The 20530-nt window shown below is 47.2% G+C and overlaps 1 protein-coding gene across 3 annotated transcripts; it reads right to left on the bottom strand.

The window, feature by feature from the left end:
* Positions 1 to 9457: 9457 nt before the first annotated feature.
* Positions 9458 to 14867, bottom strand: RPL11 (ribosomal protein L11). Of its 3 annotated transcripts, none has more exons than XM_036448505.2 (6): positions 14719 to 14864; positions 13821 to 13971; positions 12900 to 13006; positions 11082 to 11213; positions 9981 to 10091; positions 9458 to 9536 (listed from the first exon to the last, which is right to left on the bottom strand). In XM_036448505.2, exons 1-6 carry the CDS (start codon positions 14722 to 14724, stop codon positions 9507 to 9509), a joined length of 537 nt encoding a protein of 178 aa, XP_036304398.1. In that variant the 5' UTR covers positions 14725 to 14864; the 3' UTR covers positions 9458 to 9506. The 3 variants fall into 3 exon arrangements, with proteins under 3 accessions (XP_036304398.1, XP_036304399.1, XP_036304400.1); XM_036448506.2 differs by having other exon boundaries at positions 13821 to 13968; positions 14719 to 14770; XM_036448507.2 differs by lacking the exon at positions 9458 to 9536 and having other exon boundaries at positions 10011 to 10219; positions 14719 to 14867.
* Positions 14868 to 20530: the final 5663 nt, after the last annotated feature.

A 20530-nucleotide genomic window follows, 5' to 3' on the forward strand; every position in this document is an offset into this window, starting at 1 on the left:
CACTCAGTAAATATTTTGCTCATCCAAGCATAGAAAGGCTAGAGCAGAAACAGCACACTGGCCGCTCATGGACTACAGATGGCCGGCTGCCACATTTTGTTTGCCCTCACTGTGTTTACAAAATTGAGCTAATTGCCAAAAGTTAAAAATCAAGCGATTTCACAACTTCCCTTGGAAGCTCTTGACCCAGTCTCCATGGGGCAACACGTGGCAGCTGAACCCAGCCTTTTACCATGTCTGCACCACTGGCCACCCTCTGTGCTGGGACTTCCATTCTCTCTGTAGGCCTGGGAGCACTGCAGTGTGCTCCCCCGGTGCCTCCCTTCCCCAACTGGAGATTAATGGGATCTACTCTCAGGGATAAAATCCAGAGACTGGTGTTACCAACTCTTCAATGAGGCCAGGAACTACAGCCAGACACAATTTCTTCAGCAAGATATTTACATACTACTATTCCAATCCTTACAACCTTGTAGGAGACCCATGAGTGGCAAGGTTGGAATGCAACTCACGAATCTTGGATTTAGCTAATATTTTTAAAAATAAATATTTTATTGATTTTTTACAAAGAGGAAGAGAGAGGGACAGAGTGCCAGAAACATCGATGAGAGAGAATCATCGACCAGCTGCCTCCTGCACACTCCCCATCGGGATATGCCCGCAACCACGGTACATGCCCTTGACCGGAATCGAACTTGGGACCTTTCAGTCTACAGGCCGACGCTCTATCCACTGAGCCAAACCGGTTTCGGCAGATTTAGCTAATATTAAGCACATTCATATGCTTAAGCACTGGTGTTGTACATGAACTAAATTTCTCACTTCAACGTATGCGATAGCAATTATTTCCATTATACTTATAAAAAAATGAAGGCACAGAAGTTAATGGCTTGTCAAAGGTCACACAGCTAGTAAGACCAGAACTGGGATTTGAACCCCGCAGTTCATTGTCGAGCCTCAATCTCAGTGCAACATTGGCAGGCCTTTGGAGCTTCTGCAGATCATGGCCTCAACTCCTGGCCTCAACAATTCTGTGTCACCAGTTCACAATTCAGCGCCATTCTTTCAAGTCAAACAGTTTGTTCGCCTTTAACACCAAAGTGGGATACCACATACCACCCTGCAGTCTCCCACCCCGGTTAACAACACACCATGAGCACTTTCCCTATGAGCACGGCACTCCCGTCTATGACATACTATAATTTATTTAACTTATTTCCTGAAAAACATTTAGCTTGTCTCCAGCTTGTCCTTGTTTTATTAAAAAACTGATGGATCAAACATCTTCATTCACCTAAATCTGTACACTTTATTTTTTTAAGTTAATTATTTCAGATGGTATCTTCTTAAATCTCTCAAAGTCCACTTGCTTTTCCACTTCCTTAGCTGAGGCGCTCCTTCTCTCACCTGGATCACTAACACACACACACACCCCTCCCCCCCCTGCAGCCAGCCCCACTCCTTTCCCCCGGAGCTGCCAGTTCAGAGCACCTCTAGCATGCAAATCTGACTTTGGGTAAAACCCTGCCATGTTCTCCTGTGGCCTGCAGCCCTGGCTACAAATTAGAATCAGGGAGTTTTTAAAGATGATCCCAATGCACCCAAGTCCCCACAGCCTGAGGTTCAGAAGAAACTGGTTTGGGGTGTGGCCCAGATTCCTAGTTTTTAAAGTTCCCTCAGTGATTCTAACGTGCAGCCAGGGTTGTGAACCACTGGTCTCCAGGATATAGAGTGCGGGTTCCTCTGTATGGTATTCAGGAACTCAATATCATTAAATCTTCCAGCAAATATTTACTGAGCACCTGCTATGTACCAGACACCTGCTGGCATGGAGGCTAAGTGAAGAATAAATAACATTTAGGCCCCCCATGAAGTGTATGCGATAGTAGGGTCATAGTACTTTAAGTCTCATTTCTGCCTCTTCTGACCAATCTGGGATTCCCCAAACTTTCACTGCTGTAACACCAGGGCCTATAAATATGCCACTCTATCAGCCCAAAATTCTAGTCCTCAGCCTCCTGACCTAGTTAAGACTCAGCTTGAGAACCACTTCCTCTGAAAAGTCTCTACTTAACCCAACCCCAGATCTGCCCAGATTATCCTCATTCCCACCACTCTACCTAGAGCATATTGTGAGCTCTTGAGGGTAGGAAGAGTGATTAAGCCATTTCTGTGTGCCCGTGGAGGCCTTGTTTAAAAACTCCCCAGCTTTTTTTCTTTTTCTTCTTTTTCTAGCTGATTCTAATTTGTAGCCAGGCTGCAGGCCATAGGAGTCCATGGGAGGGTTTTACCCAAAATCACTTTGCATGCTAGAAGCACTCTGAATGAGTGGGGCTGGGTGCAGGGGGGGTGGAAGGGTGGTTTTAGTGACCCAGGTGAGAGAAGGAGAGCCTCAGCTAAGGAAGTGGAGAAGCAAGTGGATTTTGAGATTTAGAAATACACAATCAACTGGGGTGAACTTGAGTGCAACAGAGGAGGGTCTGAATAAGAAGTACTCACACAGGGCAATACTTAGTACTAGAGGCACAGTGCACGAATGAGTACTGGTGGGACCTCAGGCTGAGGGACCTCTCCCAATATGGGGCCCCTCGGGATGCTGGCGGCCGGGTGCCCGGATCCGGCACCATCCCCGCAGGCCAGGCCCACCAATGCATGAACCGTGCACGGGCCTCTGGTACGCATAAAGGTCTTTGTTAATCTCTTCCTGCCCTCCCCCTGGCTCCTTCCCTTCTGAGAGTCATCAGTCTGTTCCATGTTTCCATGCCTGTGTGAACACCTGCCTCCTGGTGGTCAGTGCACGACATAACTACCAGTTGAACTGTTGCTTAGGCTTTTATATACATGCAGATAGAAGAGCAAGGTATGACCAGATTTTTAACCAGTTAGAGGAGAATCGGTTCAAAAACTCATACTGTAACCACCAGGGAGGCAGATGGATAAAGGGGAGTGTTGTCTTCCTTCTCTGAAGACGTGGCCTTGTGTGGTGGAAACAGATGATCCATGTTTTAAGTTGGGAACTCACTTGTGGTATGGTGACTCTGGATTAAGCTTACCCCTAACATTTCCAGGGCTGGTGGGAGGAAGGCAAAGGGAGGTCCCATATGTCTAAATATCTAAAAATTAAAAGAAAAATATAAATGAACAAACAAAACAGAAACAGACTCATGGATACAGATAGCTGCCAGAGGAGAGGGCAGTTGTGGGACTGGGTGAAAATGTTATAAATTAAAATAAACCATTAAATATAGTTTCTATCCTATTCTCCTACTTTGACAAACGTACCTTCATAACAACTTGGAAGGCCGCAATGAATTCAGAATTCGGAGTTCTTGGATACAGGGTGGTATAAGGAAAACTAGCCTCTGACCAACCCTTTTCTTCCCACTCGTGGAAAGCAGAATGCCCTTTCCCCCCAGATGCCCACAGCCTAATCCCTAGACCACTCACCGCTCCGTAAGTCCTAACCCCTCATTTATTGCTCAAACGGCCCAGCCTCTCTTCCAGAGCAGAGCCTCTCCCCTGGTCCCTCCTGAGAACACTGCTGTGCACACGCCCCGGGGCGGCAAAGGAACAGATGTTTGTGGGAATACGACTTTGGATTTGTATCACACTTATTTCTGAAGTCCAGTCCAGAATGGGTCTCAGTGGGCTATAAATGCAGGTGTCACGAGGCTGTACTCCTTTTTGAAGGAAATGATTTGTCTTTTCCAGCTTCAGGGCCACCCATGTTCCTTTGCTCCTGGCCCCCTTCCTCCGGCTTCAAAGCCAGTAACCATGTCACTCCAACCTCTGCTTCTGAGTCACAACTCTAGTTCTTCTTTCACTTATAAGGATACTTGTGATTATGTTGGGCACACCCAGATAATCCAGGATAATCTCTCTTGAGGTCCTACTATGTGCCAAATAATTTACATATATACTACCATTAATTCTTGTGACCTATTTTACACAAGTCCTGGGACACAGGTAGTAAATGGCAGTATTGCTGTCTATGCCCAATCTGAAAAACAAGCTGGTCTTGGGGGTCAGCCACTGGAAGCATACAGAGGCAGCCTTGTGACTGCGATTACAGAACATCAATTATAAAAAGCAGTCTGCCCTAACTGGTTTGGCTCAGTGGACAGAGGCTCAGCCTTCAGACTGAAGGGTCCAGGGTTCAATTCCAGTCAAGGTCAAATGGCCACCTTGTGGGCTCAATCCCCAGTAGGGGGCATGCCAGGCAGGAGCAGCCAATCAATGATTCACTCTCATCATTGATATTTTCCCCCCACCCCCGCTCTCTGAAATCAATAAAAAAATAACTTTTAAAAATGCACACACCTCCCACTTTGAGGTACTGTCTTTAATTATAATTTGGGGGCCACCTGGGTGTTTGTCCCTATAAACTTATTTTTTCATGTTTTCTGTTTTATTAAAAAAAGCTCTCAAAAGGAAATGGGGGTTTGGAAGTGGTGATGCAAAAGAGGGAAGGCATGGGGTTGTCAGAGTAGGTGGCAATAGTGTCTCTTTCACCCCCCCCCAGCCGGTGTCATCTCCTGAAGAGGGACAGTCACATCCCAGAACAGGCGTGTAGACTCAATATTCACAAGGTAAGACCAACTCCATTTCTATGACTGCCGGTCCTCCTTCGGGACTGGAGGAGTATCAGTTAAAACGATAAAACAGCATTTTGTACATCGGTCAACTTGATGTCAGGGAAAAGCTGCTGGAAGTATATTTCAAGGAACAGATGTGTGGTTCAGTCTCATTACTTAAGAGCTACAAACCTAAAAAAGACAGCAGGTCTGGAAGTTCTATAACCTGACAAGCTCGGTTTGAAGACTGGCTCCACCACCACTACGATGACTTTGGGCAATCCATTTCCTTCTCTATGCCTTTTGGAGCCACCATTTTAACGCGTCATAGCCATAAAAGCTATATGCCAGGGAAGGCTTCCAAACAACACCCAGGAGAGCATACTTGTCCCTGGGAGGAACCACCACTGTGCAACTATTTCCTAAAATCAAGGTTGGAAGAAGGGCCAGATGGCAGCCAGTGGGAGTCTTCATAGGGAGCCAATCCTACCTGCCAGGGACCTATAAGGAATTTGAGAAGTCTAAATTTCAAATGCTGTGATCTGATCCACTATGATATACCATATGTTTAACCAGAACCAATCTTTGAAAGCAAAAAAACAAAAAAAACAAAAACACAAATACACACTTCCAGACTATCAACAAGATGTTAAAAGGTTTAACTTGTCAAAGCATTATGTTCACCAGGTTCACTGAGGGAGTCTTGAACATCATTTCTGCCTTAATTGTTGAATGCCTTTGCCTTTCAAGCAACTTTCAGACTAGGTAAGGGACATTTATAGCAGAGCAAATAAAAGCAAGTGACAAATATACACATTTTAAAAGCAAATTAATTTTCTCAATCAGTACAATCACACTCCTTCTTGTTCAGACCTGTGAAAACAATCCATCTGTATTTGTGTCTCAAGCTTCCTGTACCTACATCTTGAACATAGTCAAGTTCAAGTCCTCCTGGTGCCCCCGGGTGCCTCAGGTTGGATTCCCCTTTGACAACCACAAACTGAGGTTTCCATAACAAGCTGCTCTGAAAGTGGTTTTGTACCCCCAGGCACCAGTCAGGTCCCTAGAGGCTGGCAGCTTAAACTATTTGTTTTCTGGGCCCCAACCTCACCATTCACCTAGGAAGCCTGGGCCTTCACCCTTCAGGACTCAGACCTCTGGCAGCCTTCTCGTTGTGGTCTTTACACACCAGTCGCTAAAGCACCTCAGCATGTGTGAAGCTTGACAGATTGGGATTAGCAGGTGGTAAAACTGCAGGAAAAATGGTTATACACAAAATCCAAAAGTCCAGCCTGCTCCGAAGAACCCGGAAAGCTGCAATTTGCTTTGTTAACTTCCTTGTCACAATTCTAATAGAGGAAGCAGAGAAGTGAGAACTCTGATTTTTCCAGTTTAGCATTCAACTACAATATACCACACCATCTTACAGTTTGAAGACATTATGCAAGGATTTTACAGATACTGGACAGAGGACCAGGTCAACAGGATAAAAAGCCCTAGCTGGGTTGGTTCCATGGATAGAGCATCAGCCTGCAGACTGAAAGGTCAAGGGCACATGCTCGGGTTGGGGGTTCAGGTCTCCAAAGGGTAGCATGCAAGAAGTAGCCAATGATTCTCTCATCTCCCTCTATGAAATCAATAAAAATATTTTTTTTAAATGTTTTACACACACACACACCTCTACTGGGGCAGTTCTATGGAACGGACATTCCTGACCTTCAGTGCTGGTCACATAGATAAGGCTCTATGTCCTACACGTCTAAGTGGCATATTATGAAGCCACTATACCCTTACATAATTAAAAGGAAAAAAGGCAAGTTAAAATTATAGCAAGTTTCCTCAATTATGTTAAAAAAAAACACAAAAAAAACCCTAGAAGATAAATTAGCCATGTTTGCCAACCAGTGTTTCCAATAGGGGAGAGAACCTATTGTCCTTAGTCCTATCATTTGACTTTTGTTTTTTTAAATGTATTTTATTGATTTTTTTACAGAGAGGAAGAGAGAGGGATAGGAAGCTAGAAACACTGATGAGAGAGAAACATCGACAAATGTGTGACTTTTCATTCAAGTTATTTGGCACCTGGCCGGGTAGTTCAGTTGGTTAGTGTCATCCCAATACGCCAAAGTTGCAGGTTCAATCCTTGGTCAGGGCATATACAATAATTTAACAATGAATGCATAAATAAGTGAAACAAAAAACAGATGTTTCTCCTTTCCCCTTGCTAGAAAATCTATAAATAAAATTAAAATAGTAACCTGGCATAAAGTTATTATGTTATTTTCTACCTAACAGTTCAAAACAACATATGCATGCTCCCACAATTTTCTTTAAGTCCTAATACAGTAGAGGTCTGAGGCAGGGCCCAAGAGTTTCAACAATTCCCATGTGATCCCATCCAACTTCTAGCAGCTCAACCCAAATATCAATGCTGCAGAGCCCAGTGTTACATCTTTTTGGAACCAAGCTTCTAACCAGAACAGAGGGTAAGCCTTCCTGATACTATCTGCTCTGAACTGGATAGGGAAGTACCCCAACTCGCTCCAGTCCCCAAGATGTTTCATGACTCACTTAAAATATAGCTAGAGCTAGCACTGGAACCCAGCTAGATCTCTGAACTCCCAAGAGTTATTTTTTCAATGTGCCAGGAGCCCAGGAAGTTTAATTTTAAAACAGAAATTAATTCAACTGAGAATACAGCAGGACCTAATGAAGGGTAGGCAGGCTTATACTGTTAAAATTAAGTAGTAATACAAATATAAAAACATACAGATAGAGCAAAGCACTATCACTAACATGCACAAGGACAGCAGTAGAGGGATTGTCACTGTCCATATTTCTGATGTGCTTTTAGATAAAACTGGCAAATGCTCTCCTCCATCTCATCTGTACAACATGCAACTTCCCATAGCAGTTAGCACCCAACACTGTAGCTATTCACCAAGAATTTGTTCTAAAAAATATTCATTTCAGCCGAAACCGGTTTGGCTCAGCGGTGGAGCGTCGGTCTGTAGACTGAAGGGTCCCAGGTTCGATTCCGGTCAGGGGCATGTGCATTGGTTGCGGGCATATCCCCGGTAGGGGGTGTGCAAGAGGCAGCTGGTCGATGTTTCTCTCTCATGGACGTTTCTACAATAGCTCTCTCTCTCTCTCCCTTCCTCTCTGTAAGAAAAATCAATAAAATATATTTTTAAAGAAAACATTCATTTCAATTGTTACTATAATTATAGAAGCTAAAATGAATGAGGCTCCCTATAAAAAATAAAGCTGAATTACAAGAATCAAGACCCCTGCACAAGTTCTCATTCTGTTTACAAGATAGCAGCCCTGGCCCTACAGTAAAAGATTGAGAAGCAGTTAATATTTATATTTTAAGTGAAATAAAATGTATATGGCAACATATTTCATGATTCTTCCCTGTAGCCAACTGGATTTGGTCTTATTGGGTAAGAAGACTTTATCAGGAAGACAAGATAAGTCACATTTTCAAAAAAAAAAAACTAGGCTCACCAACTAATCTGTGGGTTTTATTTTTTTTAAATATATTTTATTGATTTTTACAGGGAGGGAGAGAGATAAGAGTTAGAAACATCGATGAGAGAGAGTCATCTATCAGCTGCCTCTTGCACACACCCCACTGGGGACATGCCCCGCAACCAAGGTACATGCCATTGACCGAATCGAACCCGGGACCTTTCAGTCCCCAAGCCGACGCTCTATCCACTGAGCCAAACCGGTCTCGGCTAATCTGTGGGTTTTAATGTATCTGTGAAGACAGCTAACATTACAGCACCATGAACAGCAATGAAAAGATGGTCCAAGGACAACTGAACTTGTTAGTCACAAGAGAGTAGGTTAGAAATGGTGGCTTTTGAATGTCACTGCTTCAGTGACCTGGAAATATACAGTTAAGAAAATTCCCCTTTCACACTAAAGGGGGAGCAAACTGATTATGAGAAACATTTCTCATCCATTAACACCTATCCCTTTTGAGCACCATATACCTGGTACCAGCCTAGACATTCTTTTTTTTTTTTTTTTAACGTATTTTATTGATTTTTCTTACAGAGAGCAAGGGAGAGAGATAGAGAGCTAGAAACGTCGAGAGAGAAACATCGACCAGCTGCCTCTTGCACACCCCCTACTGGGGATGTGCCCACAACCAATGTACATGCCCCTGACGGGAATCGAACCTGGGACCTTTCAGTCCACAGACCGATGCTCTACCGCTGAGCCAAACCGGTTTCGGCCCAGTCTAGACATTCTACAACTACTAATTCATTTAGCCTCTGAGGGACGTTACTATTGCCTCCATGACACAGATGAGAAAACCAAGGCAGGGATTAACGTGTTTAAAGTTAACACTCCTAGAAGATGGTGGGAATCAATCCAGAAAACTTGCTTCAAAGGCTACCCTCCTCCCTCCTTATATTGCCTCTTAACAACCTTATAGACTCTCATTTTAAAGGAAAACAGTGTCTGAACAGTTAAACCAAAATTTAACCCCAAGCATCACACCGAAGCCTGTAATCCCTTCACCAGGCATCATCGTCAGTGAAACCCCTAAAGAACAGAATCACTGAGTGAGGGGGAGCCTCCCGGAACATGGAAACACTGCATCCTACCTTTAATCAAGGCTCTAACCCCAGCCCCAATCACCTTCCCCTCTAAACCCAGTCTCCTGGGACTGCTGCACCACAGCCTGTCACCCAGGGTGTGGCGAGCACAGGCGATGCTGTAAAGCTTGGGCTTAGACCTGCCAGAAGCACTGGCATCCACTCAGGACAGGGTCGTTACCAGCTATTCCCATCGAAGCTTTAATGGCTTGAGGTCCAGGGACTTGAATATGGCCAGGCTCCTTTCACAGAACACACACAGTAACGTACATTTCACTGAAAACATTTTATTGGCCTTTTGCATAGAAACGGGAATTTATTTGCCAGGAAGGATGATGCCATCATACTGAAAGAGAAGAGATTTTTTTTTTTTCAGAACAGGAGGCAATAGCAAAGATCGCAGCAATGGCTATTGTTTCATTGAGGAGTCAAATCTAATACATGAATTTTGCTCCGAATCCCATACCCACTTTGAACTAAACAGGAAACCGGCCAGTTTTAACAACTGCTACACTGTGCTCAACTGCACTATATCCCAAGAAAAAGGTGCTCTTCGGAGAGCCGTTTTCCCACCCTCCGAGCTGTCAGCATTGATGGGGGTGGAGAATCAGAAAGGCCTGATTCTAGGCATTCTTTTACACCATTAACCCTGGAAGCCCCCACTTGCCAAGCTGCTCAAATATTATATCTTCAAAGAAGCTGCCAGCCAATTGGTGGCTGATTTTACACCCCCAAATCCCAACTCCATTCACCACATTCCACCATGTCACCTGAGATAAGTCAGCTTTACCTTCTGCTGGAACCAGCGCATGGCCTCCTCTTTGCTGATTCTGTGTTTGGCCCCAATGCAGCCTGTCCTGCGTTTCTTGTCTGCGATGCTGAAACCTGGCCTACCCAGCACCTGTCCCAGGAATAACCAACAGTCACCTAGCCAGCTCAGAGTCACAGCGGACAGACAAGACTCACACATTGAAGATCGATCTTCAAGTCATCTGGTGGCCCAGTAATTCTGGAACAGATACCAGCACCCTGGACAACACACCACCACACACTATAGGTTTGGTTTGGAGGGTGAACTTGGCTGCACCTGCCCTCTTCCCTACCTCCCCCTCCCTTCCAGTGGCAGCCAAGGATTCTCCACCACTGCTTCCCAATTTTTAAAAGTAATATTAAGGACAATCTTACTACATATGTATTATATTTAAAATTCTGAGAAGTTACAAAGAAATAGTTTTATTTCTCTCCTTCCACTTCAATGCAAAGTCCTAATTTAGGATTGCTGTTCCCTGATTCCCAACGAGCACCGGATTCTCATTACTGTTTGGATATCCAAATCTGACAGGGTGCTGCCATCATTCAGGCTCCACACTAGTCAGGACTTCTGGTTTTTGCTATTTAGTTTGATGTTGGACCAAAGCATAACAGTAACACAAATGGTCATTCCTACATTGGAATCCCATGACACAAACCAGCCACATCACCAAACCTGCGCTCTGGATGGGAGCCACCCTCCCGCAGGGGCTTAGGGGAAGGAGCGGGAAAGAGCAGCCTCAGTGCAGCCAACCCAAATGCCAATGAGGTGCCCAACGCTCGCTCTCATATTTTCAATCCAGTGGCTGGATGACGTTGTTTCTTGCTCCATTCTACAGCCATATTGGTGGCTGCTAGATCCTAGACTTTAAGCTTCACACTAGCAATGACCTTGTCAGTCTAGGTCCGTGCTGCATCCCTAAACACGGCACAGATGAGGCACACCTTCCAAAGGGAAAGAATACAAAGGCAGACAACACTCAAAGTTCCAACCCAACACCTGAACATAAACAGCACACAGAGATGAAGGAGCAGCGATTGCACGTCCTCCCAGAGAAGCGGAAAAGACAAATATCCATACCACATAGAAGTCCAGGCCGTAGATACCAATGCTCGGGTCATACTTGATCCCCAGGTCGATGTGTTCCTGGATCCCAAAACCAAAGTTTCCAGTATCTGAGAAGTTGTTTTTCCGTAATTCGTATTCTCGCACCTGCGGAGATAACGTAGCAATCACACTCCTTGTCAACCCAAATTCCCCCCAAATAATGAACTTCGCTTGTATCACTCAGCACCCCAGAAATACAATCTGACCAGAAACAAAATCTGGTTTCTCCACTTCACAAATCACACCCCTACTATGGATTTCACAGAACGTTCCCTCCTCCCAAGGGCAGGGAAAAACCCAGGGAAACATCAGAGTGTAGTTTGTAGTTTAACTCTGCCAAATGCAGGACGAATCCTTTAGAAGTTCAGACATACAGATGACCCTGGCTGGACAGCTCAGTTGGTTATAGTGTCGACCCCTTACACAAGGTTGCAGGTTCGATCCCCAGTCAGAACACATACAAGAATTAATGAGTGCCTGAACAGGTGGAGCAACAAATAAGATTCCCCCACCCCCCACCCTCCCTCCCTCCCTTCAGGGAAAAGCAGATCAAAACCACAATGGAATAACATCTCACACCAGGCAGAATGGCTATTATAAAAGATATGTGTTGTCAGGATATGGAGAAAAGGAAACTTTTGTGCTCTGATGGTGGGAATGTGCAGCCACTATGGAAATCACTATGGTTTTCCAAAAAATTAAGACACATGCAACCCTATGTTCACTATAGCATTATCTACAATAGTCAAGATATGAAAACTTAAGTGTTCAGTAGGGGATGAATGGATAAATATGTGACACACACACACTGGAATACTACTCAGCCATAAAAAAAAAAAGAAATCTTGCCATCTGAAATAATGCCAAGGACCTTGAGAGTATTAGGCTAAATGAAATAAATTAGACAGAGAAACACCATCATTTCACTTACAGGTGGAATCTAAAAAACAAAACTCCTAGATTAAAAAACAAAAAAACACAAGCCGAAACCAGTTTGGCTCAGTGGACTGAAAGGTCCCGGGTTCGATTCTGGTCAGGGGCATGTACGTTGGTTGCGGGCACATCCCCTGTAGGGGGTGTGCAAGAGGCAGCTGGTCGATGTTTCTCTCTCATCGACGTTTCTAGCTCTCTATCTCTCTCCCTTCCTCTCTGTAAAAATCAATAGAAATATTAAAAAACAACAACCACCACCACAACAAAAAACACAACACAAAAAAACAAACACAAAAAAAGATTGGTGGTTGCTGTGTGTGTGTGTGCGTGCGCGCGCGCGCGCACGCGCGGGTCTAGACCACATGTGTCAAACACAAGGCCCGCGGGCCAAATCCGTCCCGCCAGGCCTTGCAATGTGGCCTGCACTGCGCTGTCATCACTGCACTCCGCTGCGTTTCCATCACAATGACAGTTTATGACTGTTCAGTAAACCATTCGGCCCGCGATTTAGGCTGGATTTTAGATTTTGGCCCCTTCTCTGATTGAGTTCGACACCCCTAGTCTAGAGGGACAAACTTCCAGTTATAAGTCATGGGGATGTAATATACAGCATGATTAATAATACCTTGCACATTTGAAAGTTGCTAACAGTAAATCTTAAAAGTTCTCATCACAAGAAAAAATTATTTTTTAATTTTGTACAGTGACGGGTGGTAGTCAGATTTACTGTGATAATTTCAACGAATAGCATACTGTACACATGAAATTAATGCAAAGTTATGCTAATTATACTTTTAAAAAAAGGAACGTGTTAAACTGGTGCCCATTAGCATCACCCCATGACCAGATGGACCTCACCTTTAGACCTTTCTCCAAGATTTCTTCTGCCTTGGCCCCGCGGACTGTGCAGTGGACAGCAATCTTCTCATTTCTCCTGATGCCAAAGGATCTGACGGTGTACCTGGCTGCAGGCCGGGGAGTACCAGGGAGTCAGTCAGGTGCGGTCACACTCCCACTGCCTTTCCCCCAGATCACCACCTCCCTCACTCCAAAGAGACACTAAGGATCAGGCCACACTCCGAGGGGTGGTCTTCTAACAGTGTCGCCTCCATCTTTTCATTGGTTTCATGTGTAACACAGACTTTTCCAACTCCAAGTCTCTCAGCCACCCTTAAGCCATTAAGAGCTCAGTGGTAATGTCAAGGTCTCAGGAAGGCAAGTCCACAACCAGAATAGGCCCCTAGAAAGGAAGGTGACCACTGTGTTCTACAAAAAATGAAACATGAGGACAACGATAGCTAATGTTTGCTAAAACCTTAATGGACAGTCATCCCCATTTTACAGATGAGGTTCTGAGAGACTAACGTGTCTAAGATCACAGCTGGCAATAAGAGGTGGGATTTGAACCCGAGGACTTGCCATATTCCACTATCTTAAAGCAACACAACTTGACCCTGTTCTCAACGTCGCCTACATAACCCTACCTGCTAATCAGGCCTAATACCATTTACTGCCTCCCCAGCGTTTCCCCTCTGCCCCATCCCTTTCTTGGAAGAAAAAAAAAAAAAAATCTTCGCTTGGGCAAGTCCTCATCTCTGCTCCCATGAAAACCTTGTAGTCCAAACGCCACAACCAGCCCTAAAAGGGAGACACTCCTTGGGTTAGGCGGAAGTCAGGCCCCAAAGCCAATGCTTTTAAGGGATGTCATCTGTCCCTTTCAAAACGGGAGTTACACGCCCCGGCTGACCGGCCTCCAGCCCCCTCCGCGCCGCCACTCACCTTTGGAGAAGACCGGGGTCTGGCCCGTGAGCTGCTCCAGCACCTTGGCCGCCCGCGTCAGCCTGTCCCCGCTCTCCCCCACGCAGATGTTGAGGCAGAGCTTGCGGATGCGCAGTTCCCGCATGGGGTTCTCCTTCTCCCCTTGGTCCTGCTGTGAACAGGGGGCGCAGGGTCACCGCCCGCAGCCGCCAGCGCTCTCCCTCCACTTTGCACGTTTCCCTCCGCTCAGCCCCCCTCCTGCCGGAAGCCCCGGGCCCTGAGCAAACGTCCCGTGCCCGTCCGGGAGGCAGCTCGGGGCCCTGTTCCTTCCGCCCGCGCGGCAGAGGGGAGAGAAACGCCGGGCAGGCCCCGAGGACCAAGGTTATAGACACGGAGGGTGAACCTCCCCCAGGGGCCCAACATGAAGGGTGACGGGGAGCGCCCCATTATAAGGCCAACAAGGGCAAAGAAAATACAGGATTTAGCTGTTAAGGAAACGGGAAGCACGTGCTGGTGCCGCGTCCCGCATCCCACTCGGAAGCAGCGCCAGGGCTGCAGCAAAAGGCCGGCCCTCCCGGTGCGGAGGTCCCGGCCGGGGTTCCCAGCACCGGCCAAGCCCCAGGTCCTCGGGGTCGGAAGCCGGTGCGGCCCCCTTCGTTCGAGCCGCTCGCTCTCGCTGCCGCCCAGGGCCCGTGCTTCGGAGCCTCCGGCCGGCTGCCCCGGCTCGCTCCGAGGAGGACGTGAGGGAGGCGCCGGGGCCGGCTCTGCGCTCTCGGGCCGCAGGGCTCCGAAGTTGCGGGGCGGCCGAGTAGCGACGACTCCGTCCTCCTCGGGCTGCGGACGAGGCAGCCCTCGGGGGCTCGGCCGGCCGCGGATGGAGGCGGATGAAGGGAAGCTACCCCGGGCCCCGGTTACTCACCGCCATGATGAGAGACAGGAAGAGAGAGTGAAGTTTCCGGAGCAGGGCCTTATGGGACAGGAGGCGGGCTCTTTCCCACGCTAACCAGAGAGAAGAGGGAGAGAGAGAGGCGCTGCGTGGCGTCGGCTTCCCCCTAGTGGGCACTGCTGGCAACTGCAGGCAACGCTGGAGGACCACGAGTTTCCCGTTTTGAAAGCTTCCAGACTGGTTTTTACTGGAGCTTCCGGGCCCTCCTCTTCCCCCGGCCCAGTCTCAGGGCCTGGGGGGGGGGTGGGGGGGGGTGGGGGGTGTCTTGCGTGATGAAACAGCCAGAACTACATTAAATCAATTACACACATTATGAAGCAAATAATTTATTCTACAACAAAGGACATTTATACAGTTAGAACAGAGTGGCTTGAGTCCTGAGCTGTGAAGACAGGCAGATGTAGTCCTGTCTTGGCTAGCTAATAGCTATATGCCCTTGGACAGGCTACTAATTAGACCTCCTTCAACCTCAGTTTTCCTTATCTTTAAAATGGGTACATGATATTGTGAACATTAAATGAGATAACTGTGTAGAGAGCGTATTAAGTCCACAATAAGTGGTTACTAGTCTTGTTATTACTATAACCCTCCTGTATCCAAGCAACCCCCCAAAAAATGTTATACACGATATACAATTAAGGGAGGGTCACCTGCAAACACCAAGACTGCTTATAAATCAGTCTCTGATAGAGGAGGTCTCCAAACCTGACTGTAAGACCCCGACTTATACTAAATCTTTGGCAGCAGGACCCAAGAGGTTGCCAGGATCCATATCCCAGGCAGGAGCTGACCAGGAACGGATGGGGAAAGAAGAACTTTGAGGACTTTGGTGGGAAAGGAGCCGAGCCGCTTCCTTGTGCTGCCATAATTCCCTTCTCTCATCGCTGGAGGGGAGATATAGGCCCCCTAGGCTCTCTCTGATCCATCCGTTGGGACAAAAGGGCACTCTGGGAAGCTGGTCAGATGGAGGAGGGAAAAGGCCTCCCTTCAAGCCTCCTCCCTCAAGCAGCCGCTGGCTCACCCAGAGCTGGGGCCTCAGCCAGACCTCCGGGAGAGGGCAGAGCCGAAGGAGGGGCTGCTTCAAACCTTGGAATAAAGAGGCAGCTGAACGCAAACACATGATCCTGGGTTTTCTTTTGCTGTGAAGAATGTTTCGGGGATAACTGACAAAATCTGAACGACGTCTGTAGACTTCGCAATGCACCCATGCTAATTTACTGGCAAAGCCCTCGTTCTGATCCCTTAACCTTGGTTCCATAGGAAAATACCCTTGGGTTTAAGAATTACACATTCAGTTTGGGGTAAAGCAGCATCATAACTGTGGCTTACTCTCAAATGGTTCTGAAAAACATATTGTACTTAGAGGGAAAAGGATAAAGCAGATGTGGTCCAATTAAGATTTAGGGAATCTAAGTGAAGTATACATAGGAATTGATGCAACTTCTCTGACTCTCAAATTGTCAGAGTGAAGTTAAGAAAATAATTTGGCTCTGGCTAGTTTGGCTCAGTGGACAGAGTGTTGGCCTGCAGACTGAAGGGTCCCAGGTGCTGGGTTATGGGCTCAGTCCCAGTAGGGGGCCTGCAGGAGGCAGCTGATTAATGATTCTCTCATCATTGGTGTTTTCTATCTCTCTTTCTCTCTCTCTGTCTCCCTCTCTGAAATCAATAAAACATATATATATATATATATATATATATATATATATATATTCTTTTTTAAAAAATATACTTAATTGATTTTTTTACAGAGAGGAAGAGAGAGGGAGAGAGAGTTAGAAACATTGATCAGCTGCCTTTTGCACACCCCCTACTGGGGATGTGACTGCAACCAAGGTACATGCCCTTGACCGGAATTAAACCAGGGACCCTTCAGTACGCAGGCTGATGCTCTATCCACTGAGCCACACTGGCTAGGGCAATAAAAAATAATAATAAATAAATAAATAAATAAATAAATAAATAAAATAATGAGGGAAATATTTTCCCTAGGAAGATAAAAAAGGAGTTCATCCTCCAAAGTTCAATCTTATTCTCCTCCCCTCCTCCACCCCCCGCAACTTTCTCCACTGAACTTCCCCCAATAGCTCTCTCTTGTCCCAGGACCCACACTGTTGATGAGAATAGCTAATCAATAGCTCATTTACCACAGCCAGCAGGTACCAACTCACAGTCCTCAGGTGGTCGCTCTATCCACTGAGCCAAACCAGCCAGGGCAATATGCATGCTTTTAAAGCAGACATTGTATTTATCCCTCTGAAAGCCCCAGCCAAAGCCCATCAGAGACATCATCTTCACCCTGACAGATGGCACATCCATCCACCGGAAACGCAGGCCAGAAGAGGTACAGGAAGAACCAAGGTGCTGGAAGTTCAGGGCCAAGAGGGTGGCCTGACCATCAGAGCAGCAGGACTAGCCAGCACCGGGGCCTGGGGGCGGGCAGACCATCAGAATCCCGATGGATGTCTCCTTTCCAGCAAACCTCTCGGCTTTGGACCTCCGTCTCCCATGGGTGCCAAGGGAAACACGGCCTCTTCCTCAGAACTAGAAGTCAAAGGCAGGACTGGGAGGGGTGTCCTGGGCCACACACAGCAAACCCACAGCGGTGGGTCCGTCCCTCAGTCCTGGGTGAGGCCCTCTGAGGAGGCAGGGGCGGTGGCTGCCCTGGGGGAAGGGCTGGGAGGGGGCGGGGAAGGCCTTGGTGGCCGGGGAGAGGGCTCCAGAAGAGGCTGTGCAGCGCAGAAACCACACACAACACTCCTGGTCTCAAAAACTGGTGGCCCAAAGAAGAAAGCTACCCTTTCTACTAATACTCAACTCTCCAAAGTGGGGGCAGGTGGGGAGATAGGCCTTGGAAAAATTTAGTAAGCATTTTTATATAAATAATTCAAACTTGTAAGAATAAATGAGAGTATTTTCTCTTTTTAAAAATATATTTTATTGATTTTCCACAGAGAGGAAGGGAGAGGGATAGAGAGAAACATCAATGAGAGAGAAACATTGATCAGTTGCCTCCTGCATGCCCCCTACTGGGGATATGCCCACCACCAAGGTACATGCCCTTGACCAGAATCGAACCCGGGACTCTTCAGTCTGCAGGCCGATGCTCTATCCACTGAGCCAAACCGGTTAGGGCTATTTCCTCTTTTTCAGAGGGGATAATTGAGGGTCAGAAGTAGGTTTCCCAAGGCCCAAGCCAGAGGTTGATGATGAGGCCAATTCCCCATTTGAACCCCAGCCTCCTCAGCGAGGACGAGTTCTTCTATTCGTTTGAGGAACTTGGCATTTCTTGAGAGCTGAGTCTAAACCCTAACGCTATCTAGTCCGCTGACCTGATGCTTTGTTTTCTTTCCAGCATCCAGAACATAGTGGGTGCTTAATACACTCTCCAAAGGACATCACCCTCAGGCCCTCTACCTCACTGACTGAAATGGGTGATGCTACTCAGGGCTGGGGAGCTGGGCACCAGCGTTCCGGGTTTCTGTGTTCATGTCGTGATAGGAGAGGTCCCTGAGCCACCTGATAGAAAGTTGCTCTCATGCCATGCCTTCACCCCTCGTTAGCATTCTCTTGGCATCTGCCGCTGTCCACTCTGTTACATCCTGCCGACCCCCAGCAAGACGGAGTGCCCTGAGCAGAGCCGCACCTGCCTCGGCAGAACCCTCAGCACCAAGGACAGTGCCAGCGTGAGGATGTCCAACCGCCAAAGGAACTCGGCCAATGGCAGCTTTGACCTTTCTCAAGGGCAATTGGGCAGTATGTGTCCAAAGATTCCAAAAACAATGTCTATCCTTTGTTTCATTAGGACCTTATTCTAATTAAAGTATTGGGAACACATGCAAAGGTTTATTTACCAAGAGGCTTATGGCAGCTTTTAAAAATATACATTTTTTTGTTTTATTGCCTAGCCAGAGTGGCTCAGTGGTTGAGCATCAACCTATGAATCAGGAGATCATGGTTTGATTCCTGGTCTTGGCACATGCCTGGATTGTGGCCTTGATTCGCAGTTAAACTAGAAAAATAGCTCTAGCTGGTTTGGTTCAGTGGATAGAGCATTGGCCTGTGGACTGAAGGGTCCCAGATTCAATTCCGGTCAATGGTACATGCCAGTGGAGGGTGTGCAGGAGGCAGCCGATCAGTGATTCTCTCTCATTCTCTCATCATTGATGTTTCTATCTCTCTCTCCCTCTCCCTTTCTCTCTGAAATCAATAAAAATATATTTTTAAAACACTAGAAAAATATATTTTAAATTTATATACACTAGTATATGTATTTTTTTTATTGATTTCAGAGAGGAAAGGAGAGGGAGAGATAGAAAAACCAATGATGAAAGAGAATAATTGAGCAGCTGCCTCCTGCACACCCCCCACTAGGGATCAAGCCCGCAACCTGAGCATGTGCCCTGACTGCGAATTGAACCTTGATCTCTTGGTTCATAGGTCAATGCTCAACCACTGAGCCACACCAGCCAGGTTCTACTCCTTTTCCAAGAAAACCAACGGTTTCCAGCTCTAGAGCTGCCCTGTCTAATACAGTAGCTACTAACCGCATGTGGCTACTTAAATTTTTTTTTTTTTAATCCTCACCGGAGGATATTTTTCCATTGATTTTAGAAAGAGTGGAAGAAAGGGAAAGACAGAGAGAAACATCGCTGTGAGAGACACACATCGATTGGTTGCCTCCTGCATGCGCCCCGACCAGGGCTGAGAGCCTACAGCCAACGTTCATGCCCTTGACTGGAATCAAACCCAGGACCCCTCAGTCTGCAGGTGGGCACTATCCACTGAGCCAAAGTGGCCAGAGCTAGTTAAAGTAAGTAAAATTTAAAATTCAGTTCCTCACCCACAATAGCTACATTTCAGGTGGAGCCCCACGTGGCTGGTAACCACCACACTGAAGAGGGCGGATTAGGACATCGCCATCAACAGGAAGTTCTCGGGGACAACGCAGCTCTCGGAGGAGTCGGGCCTGGCCTTCTGACACCTTGAGGCTGAGCTGTGGTGCCAGGAGGCCCAAGTTCTGGGTCCAGCTCTGTCCCTGACAAACCCCGGACCCCAGGACTGTGTTTCTCCTTTATAAAATGTGGGCAGCGATTAGACAAGGTAAGGCCACACTCTGACCATCTGGGTTCAATTCCGTGAGCTCTGGATTCCATTTCGGTCACCTCTACCCCCACTTCTCAGAAAACTCAAACTTCTCAACTCCTTCCGTTTCCCCTGCCTACGAGAGGAGCTTGGATGAGCTCATTGGCCCTCCAGCGAGCGGTGACTTGCTGAGCCGAGCCGGCTAGGGCTTACTGTACATTTAAGGGTCAACATCTTGAGAGCTTGTTTGGAGGTTCTAGCAGGAGAGTGCAGCTACTCGTATACCCTTGACCGAAGACCGGTCCTCTCCTCTTGGGGGAAAGTCGTCCTCTTCGACCGAGCGCGCAGCTTCGGGAGGGACGCACATGGATCGGTGAGGGAGGAGGGGGACACACGCCTAGCCAGCCAGATCAGCCGAATCAACCCTGGCGATCAATGGGGTGACAGATGTCGCAGCCAGATCGCCCTCACATCCAAGGGTCAACATCTTATTAGACCCAGCAGCTCACACTCTCTCCAACAGGAACCTGGTTTGGGGATTTGGGGTCCGTGATGGTGAGTCTCTGCAGGCGGCTGAGACTGAGCTGGGAGAAGGCGGAGTGGGTGGTGGCCACCAGGTGGAGAAAGCCAGTCCAGAAGGAGGGAGGGAGAGAGAAGGAGGGGGAGAGGAAGAGAGAGGGGGACACACAAGCCTCCAGGAAGA

Source organism: Pipistrellus kuhlii, unplaced genomic scaffold (genome assembly GCF_014108245.1).
Source record: "Pipistrellus kuhlii isolate mPipKuh1 unplaced genomic scaffold, mPipKuh1.p scaffold_m20_p_2, whole genome shotgun sequence".
NCBI classification, from domain to species: Eukaryota; Metazoa; Chordata; class Mammalia; order Chiroptera; family Vespertilionidae; genus Pipistrellus; species Pipistrellus kuhlii.

Bases quoted from the DNA above. Each gene is read 5' to 3' on its own strand.
- RPL11 (XM_036448505.2), bottom strand. The intron at 13,007-13,820 runs GTGAGTGGCGGC...CCCGGCCTGCAG, and splicing joins GACCCCGGTCTTCTCCAAAG to CCAGGTACACCGTCAGATCC. The intron at 11,214-12,899 runs GTGAGGTCCATC...TTATCTCCGCAG, and splicing joins TCTTGGAGAAAGGTCTAAAG to GTGCGAGAATACGAATTACG.